The following is an 18,362-nucleotide window of genomic DNA, read 5'->3' on the forward strand; positions in this document are numbered from 1 at the left end:
CATCGGCCATTGAAAACCCATATCGGTCAACCATGAACATACTCACATGGTGTCAGTGCCAATTTCACTTGCTCTTTTTTTTTCCAAGTCAAGTGAACAAACATTGAGCGCAACACAATGTGTAATTAGTTAGCCACAAATACTGCATAGTTTGCAGCATATATGGTCTTAAGTAAACACTTAACAGCTCCTTAAGATGGGCACTTCTAATTCAACTGGTGTAAAACAAGGGGTCTTCTATCACATTACACAATAAGACAAACAAACAAACAAATCCTAAAGATCTGCAGAGTAGACAGGAGAAGATTTTCTTCCCTTCCTGCATAAATAACACATTTTACACTCTTTGTACTGCCTTCATGTAGGGCTGGGTGATATGGAAAAAAAAAAGTTCATCACATTTTTGTATTTTTTCCAATCCTGATGACAATTTTATGAAGTGCATGATTAAGTTTTTAGATTGATTTTCTACCTTTCCGGAGAAGATGGACATTAACTCCAGGTTTGAAATTTCTTGCTCCATCACGGTGTACACTTTGAATGACTGATAAAAGTACAATCATTTTCTTAAAGAATTCAATGAGTCTTCTGTTGTTTAGTACAAGTTCCTTTGTCATTAGCCAATAACAAGACCTTCCAGTGCAAAATGGCATTTTTTATTTTTTTTTACAAGGACTGATGCCAGTACCTTAAAGCTCACAAGCTGGAGAGAAATTAACTTAACGCTGGTAAACACAAAAAGAGTTTGGTCCACGAGCACTTCACCCATATAAGCCAGTCAAGAGAGCAGGCTAGCAGCAAGGTCAGTGGCCTGACCCCGCTTATATCCAAACTAAGGAAATTCAATTGAACCGTAAACCATCATAATCATCATAACAACCTGCACCTTTACTCTCACCATTCCTCTCCTCAACACAAAAATGGCCTTGCCTTAGCACATATTCATTCATAGAACCACTCCTTGTGCACAACACATTTATTGAAAAAGCTATTCAGCCTACAGCAGTGGTAAGCCCACTGCTGGCCGCTACCCAGCCAGCTTTTCCTCCTCAAGGCCAATTTGCATTTTATACTCTCAATCAAATTCCACTCAAAGGAATGGGGGTAAAAAGGGCAACTTTTCTGTTAAATAGATTTGAGAAGAAAAAACACAATCACTTGAACACACATACATACAGCACATAGTCTCTTTCAGGCCTGCAGCATTATTATATTTTTCTTGGCTGCACCAACTTTACATCATTTCAACTGAAAAATGTCAAACACCGATGTTGAAATGAAGTAGGCTTGTCTTGTAGTTTGGGGATTAAAGACGGGGTGAGGTTCAGCTTGTTGGGACGACGTGCTTTTGTGGCGCTCCACCCAGTGGTGCTAAATGCATCTGGCCCTCTGTGCCGGCAACATCTGGAGGCCCATTTCCATCTTCAATATGCAGCCATAAGGGAGCTCCCATATGTCAACACACACAATGCATGGAAAACAAGTGTAGATGGGGAAAGACCACGGTCCTGATCAGGAAAAAAATGTTGTTGTTTTTTTTGGATTTGGTATGAGACTGAGAAGGTGTGAAGAGATGTGTTCACGCAAGTGTGAACAACTGAGCAAAAGAGAAAGTGAGAGAGACAAAGAGTGTGTAAATGAGTGTGTGTGTGCTTGTTGTGGTGTTTGTGAGCAGAGACACAAAATCAACACACTTAATGCAACTTGAGTGTAAGAGCTGCTGCGACTGGCACTTGAGCTAAGAGGGAGCAGAGGAATGAGGAAACTAACTGGGCGGAATGGGGATGCCGATGGACACACTCTGCATCTGGGACCGTCACCCAAGGTAAACAATGTTCAGGGAGCCATCTGGTTGAGACTGGGGAGAGGGGGGCAGAGGAGGGCAGGAGGGGGCAGTGGGTGGAGGAAAGGGTTGCAACGAGCACAAGCATATGGAAAAGCAGATTTTTCCTCTCCCTGCAGCAGTCAGCGAAGGCAAATGTCAGCATGCGCTGTGTCCACGCTTGACTGTGCTGCACTCGGCACCACCACCTGGCCCTCCTTGCTCAGCCACCGAGTATGGGCAGCAGTGACACTGTGGAGCCTTTCCCCAGGGTAGAGGAAAGCATCACGGTGCTCAGGATCGTCCACATGCACGCATGTACACCAACACCTCCTGCACTGCCTGCTCTTTTTCACACAAGAGATACACAAAGAAACATGGGACTTGTTTACTTTTACAGAGAACAGTGCTGGAGTGCGTGCAAAAGAAAAAAACACAAGCTTAACTGAAATCTTCCAAAAAGAATAATGTTCTGTCATGCATGTGTTTACATGGTTTTGACATTTTGTTAAATTGATGCAAGGCCAACACCACACCAGAAACAATGCCATAAACAAAACATATTCTTTTCAAGTTTTTACACCAATGTTCACTGTTCTCTTCAATCTAAAAGAGCACCAGAACACAACAACATTTTTTACTCTCATGGGCTCTTTGTTGATATAATAAGGCCAAGAACAAGAGCCTCTATAGGTATATTTCCATAAAAAGGGTTTTCTCGAGTGGCTTTTTCATAGCCTTCCTTATCTGGTTCACAGTTGGGCTGAGAGGCTGTTAAATTGTATGGCCAGTGGGCTTTATGCCTCCATGTTCACTTACAGTGCGGCAGTGTGGAGGGCCAAGGCCAGCTCCCTTCATGCAGAGCAGGCAGTCAAGAGGAAGGCCAGGCAACACCAAATGTCTTATTAATTCGCTAATTTGTTGTGACTGCAGGGCATGAAAAGCCTGTTTCCTTGCCATCTGAGGCCAAGAGAACCCAGTGCCATGTTACTTACACACACAAGCACAGAACACACACACAGCTTTCGCTACCCCACTATCTGGCCTACTTTCATGTGCGGTGGTGGGAATAAAGACAGAATCACCCTTGATTACCTCCATGAAAGCACCACCAGGGGACAAGCATCTTACTGGCTACTGACTCGGTTGAGCTAAACTGACAGTAAACTAAAGACTATGCTCTCCAAAATCAACAACCAGAGGCAGAAAGCCAGGTGATCAAGAGTCCAGTGACCATACAAGACTGTATCATTTTGGGCTGCAATTAAGGTTAAGCCTATGCTCATTATTGATTAATCTGATTTATTGTCACAATTAATCGAGAAATCATTTAGTCTATAAAATGTCAAAAAGTTGTGAAAAATGCTCATTGAAATTCCAGAACCGAGTGATGTCTTCACCTGCTATCATAAATAACAGTGAAAAGCAGCAAATCCTTAAATTTAAGAAGCTGGAATCAGAAAATGTTTGACATTTTGCTTGAAGAATTACTGAAACAATTAATAGTTGGCAACTACTTTTCTTTTGATCAACTCTAACATTGTTGCTAAGGTCTCTCAGAGGAGGACAGGTCAATCCCAGGAAGATCAAAAGAACAAACTAGAAACCTGACTGTTTCTTAAATTACTTTCTCTTAGATTTAAGTTCAAATACATAATGAGGAGGTATTGTGTCTCCTCTGTGTGTCTTCAGAGTCAAACAGCCACAGACAAACAGAATGTAAATATCCCTCAATATCCCTTTAAAAATACAAATTATGGTTTAAAATCTGACACTTTCATGGTCATTGTAGCCAAAAAACAATACATATTTCATTGTTTATTAATTTTAATAAGGTGTCCTGTAAACAAAGAAATTTAATGTAAGTCTGACCAACTGCAGCATTACTTTAACTTTGTTTCATGTGTTGGTTATTTGTAACATTTAGCCAGGAACTGATTTTATACAATGTTATCTTGTGCTCAGTGTAATGTAGAGATAAAAATATAATCTAAAAATTAGGGCTGCACAATTAATCGCAATAAAATCGCAACATGGCCAAGTGCAATATCCAAATAACGGAACCACAACAAATAGCAATTTTTTGAAAAAGGAAAAAAGTCTGAGAAAGCACCATTTTAATGAGGTACTGTAGTGCTGCAGAGATGCCCTGGCCTGAAAATCTTTTTCTCCAGATGAAAGGTGCGTTTGGTTCACACCTCAATAAATATCAAATCATCACAATATTATATTATATCCTTTTTTTTCAGTGAACATGAACATTGTAATGCAAAATTGCTCATTTCTGCTAATTGTATCGTATATTGTAATTGCAATTTCAGTCAAAATAATCCCAATTATGACTTGTTTTTTTACTATGTTGCGCAGCCCTAATAAAAAATGCCCAAAAGTGTTTAATGAATTAAGTATGTTTGCACTGGGTGTGTAGTAGTCTTATTAATTTTAAATCCTAATCCCTTTGTAAAGCTATTTTGAACAAAATGTATAAATATTTAAATGCAAAATATGAAATTCTTTTTCACTTTTTTAACAATGATGAAAACCTGTCTAATGTGATTCAGGCAGAAATCAGGTTTATGGCTGAAAATTTAATTGAAATTTCATCAAAATCGCAAAATGGTCTACTGCAATTTTCAAATCGCAGGATGCACAATATTTGTTTAAGGCAAAATGTGTGTCAAAACACCATTTTAAATTAAATATTGTCTACATACATCTTTGTTTAGTAAAAAAAAAAAAATCCACACCATAATTGTTTTAATGTGTTTTTCAATGAAAATGTGAATAGTGATGTAAAAAGGATCCTTTCCTCTAATATCGCAAAATCATATTGCTATTGCAATATCAGTCAAAATAACTGCAATTAGATAATTCTTCAAAAACATTCAGCCCTTACCAGGTTCATGGACGAGGTAATGTACTGAAGTTTTCCTCACGCTGAGTTTTGTCACACTTTCAGGCATTTTAATGTGGAAATGTTACAAATTATAGAGAAATTTAAAACTTTATTATTACTTTTTAGTCACATGAATGAAATCTATAATACAAAAATTGCTTTACTGTTTTATCTTTATCCGTCATATTTATTTGGAAGATGGGACAGACCCTTTGTTTCACAGATATAGGCCGAGCCTTTGTTTCAAAATGTTTTTCTCAATTAAAATCAATAATTCCATAAAGGGATACTTATTAAAGTCTTTTTTCTATAAATAATATCTCAATCTAATGAACACATAAAGAATCAAATTTTAAAATAAGACCTATACCATCAGAAAAACTTGCATCTGCTTTTATATTCTAATTTATTGAGGTGTTCAAATGAGGCTTTCAATGTCTGTGTAATATTTTATGATGTTATTATGCCCCCAAAAAATGACTGAACAAAATCCTTAATTTGAATAGTCATTCACTGCATTAAATGAGTTACTGAAGGAGTGACTTTTATTGGAGCTATATAGTTTTTTGTTATTGTGGTTACATACATGTAAATGATGGTGCGGTTAGATTGCTGCTAGACCAGCATGTTAATACAGGTGTGTGCTTCCACTGTGTGCAGCAAGCAGGAGAGCAAACAGTTTTTTGACTGCAGTCAGAATGTTGTTTGAAAGGCTAAATAGCAAAAAATGTGGATTGAAGCAGAATATTTGGTTTGATAAAAACATGTCGTGAATTTTGTAAATGATTACATCTGTCCCTTTTCAATGAATTTTGACTTTTGGACTTAGAAATGTTTGGATCACATGAGTTGGAAACAATCCAACACCGCAACCACTGAAATCTGATCCTACAAACAGTATAGTAATAACACTAGTGTACCCTAATCTTTATCTGCAACTGTGCAGAAATACCGAGGTTAAACAGAATGATACACATGCAGGAAAACACTGAGCAGCATGTTGATCAAATGATTGAATGTTGATTTAGAAATTGAATGTCAACATTACGAATGATGCTTCAGAGTCAATACAGCCCTACAGTATGGTAATGTACCGATAAGGTGATATAGCCACTGATAACAATCACTACGATAAAACAAGACAGAATTCACAGATTCCAATAAGAAACAAGCTCTGATGTCTATTCAGAACCAACATTTAATTTGCTCCACAAAGACTCCCCAGCTGTGTTACAAGCTGGAGTCTAGCTCCCTGAGGTCAATTCGCTTTTTACCGGGACTCTGGTACTTGAGCTGAAGGCCTTGATGGTGAGAGAGCACAGTTAATCGACTTTCTTTCTACCCTGAGCTGTTGTTGCACAAAATTATTATAGATTCTGAAAAAAAAAATCCTTGCTGGGGATCTTTTGTGGTGGGGTCTATAGGAAAAACAGTACAACAGCAGCTTCTTCTGAAAACATGGCCTTCATACTGAAATGCAATTTCACAAGCTCCTCAACAGACAACAACCGCCTATTTTGCAGCAACAATGGCTGCCCGCCTCTATACCCATTTGGCCGACCGGTGTGGAACAATTGGGTGGCAGGAAAGGTGACAGGTAATTTAAAGAGGCAAAGGGGAAAGCTGTAGGTATCAACTGTCCGGCTTAGCTGATCGTTTCCCACCAACGTGGACCACTGGTTGGCTCTCTGTCCATTAAAAGACACCAAAACACAGACATTTAAAATGCACACAAATTGCTCATCCTGAGTCTTCTTTGCTTATCTGGCTGAAAGAACTGGTCTGCATTAGTTTATCTTCAAAAACTTCATATTGTGATGAAGAAACATGAAAAATCAATAATAGTGATAAAATTAACTTTGAAAGAAGTGCTTGTTTGAGGGAGATGGAAAATTTTAAACATTTGCCAACCAACTGTTCAATATGTCTAATCTCTAAATACTTAAATAAGATATTTCTTGTGCACTGTGAGGTCCTGTTTGTTTCTAAAACCCTGTGTGCCTGGGTGTAGTTGGATAACACAAACTATATAGGCCCTCTAAAAACACATTTTACTCAAAGAATCTGCAAATTCCTCAGGTATGTAATGTACTTGGCAAATAAACGTTATTCAAATTTTGTTCCAGGGAGAGCTTGTGCTCTTTGTTGCAAAGAATACATTGTGCCATGAAAAAGTTTATTACTGAAACATAAAATCCCCATACAAAATTTGTAATGGCCATCAAATGTATAATACAGGTCAAAAGAAAATAGGCTATAGCTGGAGTTGACCATTATTTTCTACACTCTGTGTGTGTGTATATATCTGTGAATGTGTGTCCTCTGAGAGTTAGTGCGCTCCAGCTGTTAGGATCCAGTTGCTCTGACTTGTTGAGGACCCTGGCTCCCACTAGTGCAGCACACAGGCCCAGAGGTGGTGAGACATAAAGCTGCCCGACAGAGGAAGCAAGGGACAGAAACAGATAGCGATGGAAAGACAAAGAACGGCAGAGCAGTAGCTGAACCCCACGCAGCTGCTCTTGTTCTTCAGGGAACCCAGCCGGGAAGCATCGCTCAAGTGCCTAATTCCTCTAATGTGTGCAGTCATGCGACGTGTAGGGTAGGGGTGACGGTGGGGTGGGGGTGGGTGGATTGTTGCAGCATCAATCCTACAACTCTGAAGCTGTGGCTGAGAGACTGACAGTGGACCAGCCTGACCGGGCCTGGGCAGCTGGCCTCTGGCCACTTGCGACTGGGCTGAGCTGAGGCAGCCAGTGAGAACGAAAGCGGTGCTACCCACCATCCAGATCAGCTACAGCCTGTTAGGAGGCCCCTCAGCATGCCAGCACAAAGTAGGAGAGGTACAGAACAGACGGTGCAAGAGTGTGTAAGTACGGAGAGGGGGCTGGGGGTTGATATCTATATGGTTGACTGACTGGGTGAGGAGGGCTCAGGTGGCCTGAGTGAGGTGAGAGGACATAAGACTGAAAGTAGAAAGTCAGGGTTTCAAGTATCAGTGTGAGGATAACCTGCTGCAACGCAACTCTAATTTTCTTCAAACTCTTAATTCTTCACATGATTTTACTGTAAGTAAATATACAATATACAATGTATGTGACGTATTTTTACTTTTTAGTGACAGTTACACTGCTCTTTAGTGTCAAAGATGCAGTGTTGTGATTTTATGTCATTCGGAGGGGCTGAAAACAGGCTCAACCGCTTAATAAATCAAAATTGTTGCATCTGTAAGAAATGATGCCTATAACACAGAGTGGTCTCATCCATCATACAAACACATGTAGGTTGTCTCTACACTGAGAATGACAGGCTACATCCAGAGATTCAGATGGCCACTGCCACCAGGGGGAGCAGGTGTACTGCAGTCCGTTCCTGACTGGTGGGTGAATAACTGACTAAATTTGAACCTATGTGAGCAGATAAATTGGTTAATTAATCAAATTTATTTTCAATTAGGATTCTGTCTTACAAGGATTATGTGCCAAATTCTGTTTCACGATGACGTTCTAGTCTAGTGTTGTGTTATAAATCCAGCAGACGCCTTTCCTTGTCAGGCTCCCTAAAAGCCAAAACTCATATACGTATACCCACACACACACACACACACACACACAGTGAACTTATGCTGAGAGACCAGGCAGGGACAGTCGTTACATACTGTGGCAGTCCCAGACCCTCATACAAATAAGTTAGAAGAGAGCATGAGCATAATGACAACTTGCAGCACACGTATCAGCTTTCCACAGTGACAACTGTGTGTGCATAATATGCCCAAAGCTGACAGTTGCGCTGGTCACCAAGCACATTCACTACTCAATGAGTTAGAGAAAACTTTTACACAGACAGAACCAAATAAAAGAAAACGGTGAAGCTCATGCTGTACATACGACATTTTTGTCAGCTGAATAATTTTTAAATTTCAAGGAATTCAACTTTTGAAAAAAACTTTTTTTTTGATAAATGCATGATGCAAGTCAGTGAGCAATCATGTTAAATAATCATGATCTCAATATTGATCTAAATATGCAGCGTAACGTTAGACTCTGGTGCACAAGGGTTGAGTCTAGAGTTGTCTTAAAACCTGAATTTTAAAAATACTAGTATGAAAAAATAATACATGCACAACAATAAAATGATGTAACTGGACTTGCCATGATGTTCTAGCTGCTATTATTTGCCTTTGCCCATTTAGTCATTACATCCATATTACTGATGACTATTTATCAAAAATCTCATTGTATTAAAATTCTGTGAAAGAACCAATAGTCACCCCTACCATACTGTTGCAATATCAATAAATATCAATATTGAGGTATTCGGTCAAAAATATTGTGATATTATGATAACCCAGCAACTCATTTACAAAATGTTTTTTTTTTTTTTTTTTTTTTTTACAAAAATGTGTAAGGTGTATTTTGAGATATATTCTGCCAAAAGGTAAGTAAGAGATATTATTTATAAGCCATATTGCCCAGCCCTAATGGTTTACAGTGAACACTAAGACATTAAGCATGTGAAACATTGAGGTTCACCAGAGCAGATTATTACATAGAATTATGAACTATTATAAAAGTTGTCTATGTTCAAGGTCAGTCACTTTCTACTTTAAATGAAGACATGGTAGTTAAATTAAAGGAATGTTAGTAAAAAACTCCAACTGAACTAACTTCAGCCTTGCTGAAATTGCAGTGAGGATGTACGTGTCTAATAAAAGCTTTTATCTGACAAGCTTTTATTAACATCAGTAGGGGGGCAGACCTCTAGGAGGCCAAACACCTTACCTGATGTTGCCTTGACAGAGTGCTTTTGTAAAAAGTCCAGGGTCTGAGCCAAAGCCTTCTTGTTGCAGTGAGTTGAGAGCTCCTCATTACATTCAAAACACCTGTTACAATGAGGAGGAAACATAGACAAACATAGAATGACTTTAAATTGCAGTGGAATTTAAAACCAATGTTGAAATTAATCATTATTTGACAACAAAATTACTTGCTGAAGTGGAAACCAATTATAAACACAATGACATACAATAATAACGGAGTGAAATTAGCATTTACCAATAAGTTATTGGTAAAGACTTATTATTCATACTCAAATGGTATAAAATAATATATAAGCTTCAAAACTGAAATAGGATCAGGAAGACTTTCAGACAGCACACACCTATGATGTGCAGTATTGTCTATGTAAGCCCACACACTGACTGCATCCTTTATGCATATTATCTGAAACTGACACACACTGGCACTGTGTTCAGTCTTGGCTTTTTCATTACAGTTTACAGTGAATGCACTTTTGAGGTTTCTCACCAGGCCTTCCACGTGCTCAAGCTGATAGTGATGCAGTGAGACTCTGGATGGAAAGCTTGGTGGTGCTTTACAGCGTGCTGGATCCCTGACTGGTTACAGCCCTGTAAGACAGTTAAAACAAACACTAACAGCTCAAAATCTTTGTTAACAAGCCCAAAATAAATTGAGGCCCACAGTACATATATCCATGCTTACAAACTGTCATTCATCCACATCTCAGTAAAGCCAAATTTGGATATAGCAGTGTGAAAGTTGTAAGTGTAAAAACCCATGTCTTATATTGTATATCTTACATTTTTAAGACCATTGACAAAATACACTATAATGTAGATATTTATCTCTTGAATTGTTTTACAAAGGTGCTTGTCTAGAACAATAATTCTGTGGATCAACTATTGTTTTAAATTGTCTAAATTTTCAATTAAGCAGCCTTGAGTAAATGTTATTAAATGTTAACAGACCAGTACAAACATTCTTTCATTGCATTATCAAGTATTTTCAGTAACATGTTTGTGTCAGCTGTCCTGTAGGACATGTCTTTAGACCACTAAATAAGACGGTCATAGATTTAAATCCCAAAGTGGACAATGTAGTGGTAGCAGGTGGAATGTGAATTCCTGCCACTACTCAGACATGTGATGACACTCACTGACCTCAAGGAAATGTTGTAGCAGCAATTATCTCAAATAATTTTTTTTCAGAATTTTAATGTTTCAGGTCATCAATGTCTAGTCTTCTGGTCTAAAAATATTTTCTTCACAACCTGCTTGGACCCTGTTAAAACCTGCTTGCAAGTCCTGTTCAATATGCATTTATTCCCCGTGACTGATCGAATGATTATCCTCCCTCTCTATTACTCCATCTCACACACACACACATACACACAGACCCAACCATCACACAAGTCACAATAACATATGAAAGTTGCATTATTTCATGATTTTCTGTGCTGTTGAAAAAAAAAAGATACATCAAGATTTATCTGTCATCATTACAATGTAGGAAATGTATCTCAAATTCTTCTAATTTAAGACCCAAGAAGACATGCACTTGACTCTAGGCACTTGTCTATTGTAATGTAGGTGCCAGTCAAATTTGCACAAGGGCAGTGCAAGACAAAAATAAACTATCTTGATATTTTTGACCACATACCTTGATATCAATACTTACTATACTGATATTGCTACAAAGTTATATGGATGACCATAGGTGCTTTAACAGAGTATTAACACAATGAGATTTTTGGTAAAGTAATGAGAATATAAGGACTAAGTAGGTCAAGGCAAATAATAGAACAGCTAGAACAGTCTGGTAAGTTCCGTAAATTACATCACTTTACTGTAATACAGTCTTTAAAACCAGAAAAAGACAAAACTTCTGCCATACAACAATATAAAGATATCCAAAATCAATATCTAGAAAATATCTAGTTTTATATCACAATTTTAATATAATATTGATATACTGCCCAGCCCTAATTTGCACTAAATATTTTAGTAGCTGGCACGGTCCTAAAGCATGCCTGCTTTCTTTTACATATATAAGTAAAAGGGCCAAATAGATATACATAAAATAATTAAGACCATGATATTAACATTACTGTTATTTAGGTCAGTGTTTCCCAACCCTGGTCCTCAAGGCACACTGTCCTGGGCCGCGTTTCCCAGAGTCTTTGTAGTGCTACGTGCGTCGTAAGTTGTATTTTAAGGTCTCCCTTAAGGTTGTCCCAACCCTGGGAAACAACCCGTAACCTTAAGGGAGACCTTAAAATACAACTTACGACGCACGTAGTGCTACCAAGGCTCTGGGAAACGGGGCCCTGCATGATTAGATGTTTCCCTGCTCCAGCACACCTGATTCAAATGATCAGGTTGTTGTCAGGCTTCTGCAGAGGCATGATGACGAGTTGATCATTTGAATCAGGTGTGCTGGAGCAGGGAAACATCTAAAACATGAAGGGCAGTGTGCCTTGAGGATCAGGGTTGGGAAACACTGATTTAGGTTATTAATGATAATTTCCCTCTGTGTGCTTCCATTTTGTATGATGTATGATAAAAAATATCCAAAATATATCAATAATGTCCACTATATTGCTCATCCCCACCCACTATGTGTTATGTATTGTGTTTGCATTGAATATTATTATTACCTGGAAACCACACTTTAAGCACACCAGGATATCATGGGATGCTGCTGGCTCTCCATCGATCATGGTTCTCTCCTTTAGGCACTCGGAGCACATCAACCACACACTAGACAGCAGTGATTTCTTCACTGAGCTCAAGTCCACAGCCTTACTCACATGCTGGCAAGTCAACCCTGGTTAAAAAACAAAATGTACTATTCATTGCATGATCAATTCCCCGTGGATATAATGGACATTCCGCTTTTGTCATGGGGCTTCACTAACACACAGCTTATTGCCGTAGTCTAGTAGGAATATTTATAAAACCTCATAGTTCTACAAAGTAGGCAAGAAATGAAAATTTTCATTGTGATTTCAGCTGAAAGCAGTGTTGTGTTTACAATGCTGGAAATAGTCAAGGGCAGTGAATGAATGTACTGTATGAATGTATGAATGTATATGAAGTTGCTGAATATTTTTTACAAAATGTTCTATTATGTGCCTAAAATATGAAACTTGCTTTATGTGCATAACTAAAGAGTTAATCCCATTCATTATCCCTTGTGTTAACTTTGGACTCTACCTAATTAAATCTCACAGCACTAACTTCAGTCTACCTGGTGCCCTGTGCTGCTTCAGTGACTTACCACTGACTTCATCTGATGACTCCTCATCTCGAGGTTTCCGCGGTTTATTAGTCCGCTTAGTCATATCGGTGGCTTTCAAAGAGAAGGGGTCCTTTAGCCGCATCTGGAGCTCTGGATGGATAGATGGAGGATCAACATACAATAGATGTTACTACAAAAACTTCTAACTATCTTCTAAAGAAACTATTCAAAATCAAAAATAAATATTTTTCCTCTGACTTGTAGTGCTATTAATCCAAATAAATAACTTTCTTTCTACTGTAGAAAGAACTAGAAATAAGGCAGTCCCTACATGAAACTGCTCACAACAAGGTCTATGGATTATCTCGAATAAGTGAGTCATGACCTTTAGCAATAGACATTGCTTCTGAGTTTTTCAAATGAGTTTTTAAGGAGTTTTGAGTACCACAAGCCATGTGCCATCTAGTTCCATTATAATATGAGCTGTCACGACAAAATAAAACAATCTAGATTGATTAATAGAGAGGAAGTATATTTTTGGTTTTGGGGTGAACTATCCATTTGAGAGAGATACTTGAATGTACTAGCAAAGCTTGCATTAAGCTATAACTGCCATGATCCAATTACTTATTGAAGACCACAATACTCTGAGAACTTGATACACAGCAGGCATGAAGTATTTGTATGATAACATTTATTGTTGTGTTTCCTTTATACTCTTTGTATATGTATACGCATAAATTAGTTGGACAAAAGTAAAGTCATCATTTCCAAATGTATTTGCAAGTCAAATGCAAACTAAAGACTCCCTAATGTTTATAACCTTCAGACATCAGTCAATACTTGATATCTTCCCTGGGGATGTTAGGCCTGTATTGCTGCTATGTTCACTTCTTGCATGAAGAATGTTTTACACCTTTAATCAAGTCTTTAACAGGTGAAACACCTTCTCAGGTGGATTAAGAGTGAGTTACTTGACCTGCAAAGAAAATTATACTGATTGGTGATAATATTTCCATGATAGCTCATAGATTTAAGATGATCATCCTGCTGCATTGCCCTAAAGTTGGGGGGGTGTCCGGTTTGAAACTATTCCAAAACTCCTCACCTAATATACATGGGACAACCCTCAGGTACCCTTAAAGCTGAAAGTCACTACTTAACCACAGTCACAATACTATTTCTAAACCATTATACAATGCAGAGCCAAAACAGCAGGCGACGTGTAAACTGTCAGTTTACTCACGGAGTGCACAGTATCTCACTGGGTGTAAATATAGGCAGTCAGATAACAGTTGACAATACATTTAAGACAATTACCTAGTATTAGGTAATAACACGGTTAAGAAGGTTCAGTTAGCTTCCGTCCCTGGAAAGCATGCAAGGCCTCTTTGTCGTTTATCCAGGAAATTCAGACAATGAATGAATATCTTTATAATAGTTAGAGCTGGCGAAGAAGCAGTATGAACTCACCTCTTTATTTTAGCTCCTATGTTGACAATGTTAGCTAAGCTGAAGCCAACGGTGAGATGTCAACTCTTCCTGGCTAGCAAACAAGCTAGCTACATTAGCTTGTCAGAATAAATACAACATTAACAGGTGTGTTTTATCCAACAATACAATGGGATATTATGGCATTTCAAAGCTAAGTACAGAGTTACGACAACAAGTGAACAGTTATCTCAATAATTCTTCGTTTTTGCCTTTGACTTTCTAAATGTTGTCAAGCTTTCGGTAGCATCACCTAGCAAACCCTCGTCAACATGTGACGCACTACGGCAGCTCAGTTTGGCCTAATGCTGCATTCAAGGACAGTAAAAAATCTCACTAACACTGACAGAGCGTCGCATGTTCTGAACATACATAGGCTCTGAGGCATTGAAGTGTTTTTCCAGCATTGTATAATACACGTTGAACTGCGTTTATTAAATTTTCTTAACAGAGTCCCAAAATATGTAACGTTGTTGAAAATTAATTTGATAGGTTCTGCAGTACGGTCGTCCCTTTTCTGTCGTTCCCACGACTGCGAACACATCATTTAAAGTCTTTATTATTATTTAGTGCAATAAATTAAGCAACTAGTGCACATGCCGCTTATGTGTGTTGATAATGGCTTGACTCTGAAATGTTAGGTTAATGACGTTCGATTTGATTTGAAGTCAAACGAGAAAGCATTTTTGTCCTTAAAGTGACCCGTACTTCTGCGCACGCGCAGGTCGGCAGGGTGAGGGTAAGCAGTGTGAATTTAATGGTCGTCTCACGTAGTAGCAGTGCGTAATTACGGGTTTATGTAGACAAAGTGTTAGTGCAGGGTTGAATTAATCACATATGGCTCTCAGGAGGTGTTGGAGGTTCACAGGGCTCGTCCCGCGGCTGTTGTGGAACAGCACAGTCCTGCCCGCGGCTTCCGTCCAGGGAGGACGTACTTGTGTGTCCAGCTTAGTCAACACTCACCCTGGTTGCATAAGTGAGTTTTACATTTACCTTACATTATTACTGACTTGTTAGCTTGTCTGCACTGCCCATGTCAGTGTTAACTCGTTGACTCATGGCTTCACTACCATGTTCTCATATGTGTGACCTGTTGTTTGTTTTGCTTTCAGCTACAGAGTGGCTACACCGCAGGTTCAGTTCAGGACCACCCAGCACAGATGTGAGTTATGACCAGCTGAAGCAGCTCCTGGCTGGCCGTAAATCTGTAGTTATAGATGTCAGAGAGCCCTGGGAGCTCAGGGAGTACGGCTTCATCCCCGGGTCAATTAACGTTCCCTGTGAGTGTTGTTCCACCTAAAACACACAGAAAATTACAGATAGGTTGGCAGGGATGTAATGTTATATCACATCCACTTAGCTCAGTACACTACGTAGTATCCAATCGTTTGTACTGCCTGCAGGTCATGAACAAATCAAAGAATCAGGATGCTGCTAACAAGTACTTTTATAGTCGATTAATCAGTCGATTATTTTCTCAGTTAATAGTTTTTTATATTAAAATGTCAGGAAATGGTGAAAAATGTTGATCAGTTTTTGACTTCCTCAAATATCTTGTTTTACTCACAACCCAAGGATATATTGTTTACTGTCACAAAAATGTTCAGAGAATTTTGACTTTTTTCTTACAAAATTTCTCAAACTGATGAATCAGTTACTAAAATGGTTGATATTTGATATTTGATTAATCATTGCAGCCCTGTCAAGGAATGTCCTGAATCAAATAAAGTATGTCAAGCAAAGCATACATCATGGTGTCTGTTGTAGCTGCTCTTTTGCTCTGTCCCAGCTTCTAATTCCAGGCCTTAATTGTGGCAAGTTTATTTAATTGCAAAATTGCCTCATTATTGCTTTCTCAATCAAATTAAAAATATCTAGAAAAGGGCCAGACAGATATATCAGTAGGCCAATATTATTGGCCCAATATTGCCCTAGTACAGCTACATCAGTCTGTTTTGGTGTTGGCTTATATGTTGTCCAAAATTCCAATATAAAATCTTGAATTCAACATGGATGACACCTGCAGATAACTTGGTAAATTGTATGTGGGAGGACATGCTTCTTAATTTTTTGAAAGTTAACATACCTTAGATATTCCAGATGTGTAGGTACAATTCTTTGACACCAATTAGAACACCACAGTTTTTTTGGTTTGTGTTTTTACCTGACAGCACATATTCAAAGTACTACTCATCTTATTTGACTTTGCAGTGGGACAGGTGAGCACCGCCCTCCAGTTGGATCCGGAAGAGTTCAAAGAAAAGTATGGTGGTGATATGCCACAGCCAACAGATAACATCGTTTTCAGCTGTCTGGCAGGGGTCAGGAGCAAGCATGCACTCGATGCAGCAGTCTTGCTGGGATACAAAGAGTGAGACATGTTTTCTTGGCATATATCTGTCAAACTGATTGTTTCTCACCTCATTGTTAAGCGCACAAGTGATTTAACTTTTGTAGTCATGTATAGGACATACTGACTAAGATTTCTTGTTGTTTATTCATAAAGTTTGCCTTTATTATAGTCTGGACAAAGTCTAGAGAGCTAGCACATTTTTATGGCTAAATTTGGCCAAATGAATACTATATCTTTTTTACTTCACCACGAGACAGTATTAAGTTTCTCCAGCATGAGGTTATTAACCTCTTGTTGCATAATGCCAACCTGTCATTCTTTTGAGAGCAGCCACATACCATATCTCCAGTATCTGAATGAAAAGAAGATAAAAAGCTCACTTAGCTTGAGAGACTGACAATGAAATGATTAAGTGCAGTGCATTATTATGTGTTAGTAAAGTCAAACACAAATGCCCACATGTCTTTTGACAGTCCCTTCGTTTTCTTTCTCTTTCTCCCCATTTCAGTGTTCAGCATTACCCAGGAGGATGGCAAGACTGGGTGAAACATGAGCAACATAACTGATCCAGGAATAATTAAACAGAAAAGAAATATTATGTAAAGCTCTTTTTAAAAAAATCGCCAGAGAGTCGGAATGTGTGACAAGGAGTCTTGTAAAGGGTTTGTAAAAAGTTTGTGCACTTTCTTTTGTTTTAAGAGCCAGTGATTTAAGTTTTTTCTTCATCTGTGAATCCCAAAGACTAAAACGAAGGGGCTCAGCAAACATCAGCAATCACATGTCTGCTGCTAAAAAGTTTCAAAATGACTGCAGTATTACTTGAATTCATGTGTAAATTAATTTCATTGTAGAACTATTTGTAAACCCTTTACAACTTCTAAACAAACATGTATAACCAGTGATTACTCTAAAGCTCACTACCAATATTATTAGACAATGAAGTGCTAAAAGTTCTGTTTCCAGACTATCTATGCAAATGACTACTTAACTGTATGATTGTGAATTCAAATGCAGTCTTTCATTGCACAATATGAACAGTTCAACTTTCAGTTGATGTGTTGTATATACTAAATAAATACCTTGTCGCTCGTAGATCTGTCAGTGCTGTTGTTGCCAACATTATTCAATAAATGAAATTATAGTTTTTGATTTACAGTAATAATTGATTTGTGTTTTTTTACACTTTGTGGACAATGTCTGACAGGCCTGTTAAAAAGGACATGGGAAGACATGCATTTGGATAATTGTGATATAAATAAGCACAGTGGCATGTGAGGTGACAGCCACCAGGAGAGAGATGATCTATGGTATTGAAGGGCCATGTCTAATATCCAGTGTGTCACAGTATGAATTTGCCACCCACCCTCCATGGAACATTAACAAGTTCCTTCATCATCCATTACAATGAATGTGTTTCATCCAAGAAGAATGCCTCTATTACACAAGGTCATCCACGGCCATGGACCTTGTTCCCTGTTAATGTTCCCTTTTACAGCTGAAGCTGAAAGTTCAAACACACTACACAAATCATATTCTCGTGATCAGTTTAGTAAAGATTCATTTAAAAAAAAATCCAAGCGCCTCACAAAACTGTGAGGAAGCTTGTTCACACTGGTTAATTGTCTCTGACGAGGAAGCTGACCGTTGAGTGACTTTCCAGATGCATGAGTAAGTAACCTGGCTCAGAAGTGTTAATTTCTGATCATATGAAACAATATTCTCTAAGCAGGCAAGGAAAGTCCCAAGTGATTGTTTATGGTTATA

The 18,362-nt window shown here is 38.3% G+C and overlaps 2 protein-coding genes across 2 annotated transcripts in view; one reads left to right on the forward strand and one right to left on the reverse strand.

Annotated features, from left to right (window-relative positions):
• usp45 (ubiquitin specific peptidase 45) overlaps positions 1–14,580 on the reverse strand; it is a 46,539-nt gene extending 31,959 nt beyond the window's left edge. Inside the window, exons 1-5 of the mRNA XM_084726106.1 lie at positions 14,228–14,580; positions 12,794–12,904; positions 12,171–12,340; positions 10,022–10,122; positions 9,497–9,597 (exon numbers count right to left, since the gene is read on the reverse strand). Of these exons, the coding sequence (XP_084582232.1) occupies positions 9,497–9,597; positions 10,022–10,122; positions 12,171–12,340; positions 12,794–12,896 (475 nt within the window). The 5' untranslated portion in view covers positions 12,897–12,904; positions 14,228–14,580. The remainder of the gene's footprint in view (positions 1–9,496; positions 9,598–10,021; positions 10,123–12,170; positions 12,341–12,793; positions 12,905–14,227) is intronic.
• A 361-nt stretch (positions 14,581–14,941) lies between these two features.
• tstd3 (thiosulfate sulfurtransferase like domain containing 3) lies at positions 14,942–17,757 on the forward strand. Its single transcript, XM_084726107.1, has 4 exons — positions 14,942–15,221; positions 15,358–15,525; positions 16,457–16,616; positions 17,107–17,757. The coding sequence occupies exons 1-4, from the start codon at positions 15,083–15,085 to the stop codon at positions 17,162–17,164; spliced, it is 525 nt and encodes a 174-aa protein (XP_084582233.1). The 5' UTR covers positions 14,942–15,082; the 3' UTR covers positions 17,165–17,757.
• The last annotated feature ends 605 nt before the right edge of the window (positions 17,758–18,362 follow it).

This window comes from Lutjanus erythropterus, chromosome 9 (assembly GCF_056507025.1).
Source record: "Lutjanus erythropterus isolate fLutEry1 chromosome 9, fLutEry1.hap2, whole genome shotgun sequence".
NCBI lineage: Eukaryota > Metazoa > Chordata > Actinopteri > Lutjaniformes > Lutjanidae > Lutjanus > Lutjanus erythropterus.

What these genes read in the sequence shown, in the direction of transcription:
- tstd3 (XM_084726107.1), top strand. Translation starts at nt 15,083, where the DNA reads ATGGCTCTCAGGAGGTGTTGGAGGTTCACAGGGCTCGTCCCGCGGCTG. An exon ending in CACTCACCCTGGTTGCATAA is followed by an intron (nt 15,222 to 15,357) that starts GTGAGTTTTACA and finishes TTTTGCTTTCAG; the next exon opens with CTACAGAGTGGCTACACCGC. An exon ending in CGGGTCAATTAACGTTCCCT is followed by an intron (nt 15,526 to 16,456) that starts GTGAGTGTTGTT and finishes TTGACTTTGCAG; the next exon opens with TGGGACAGGTGAGCACCGCC.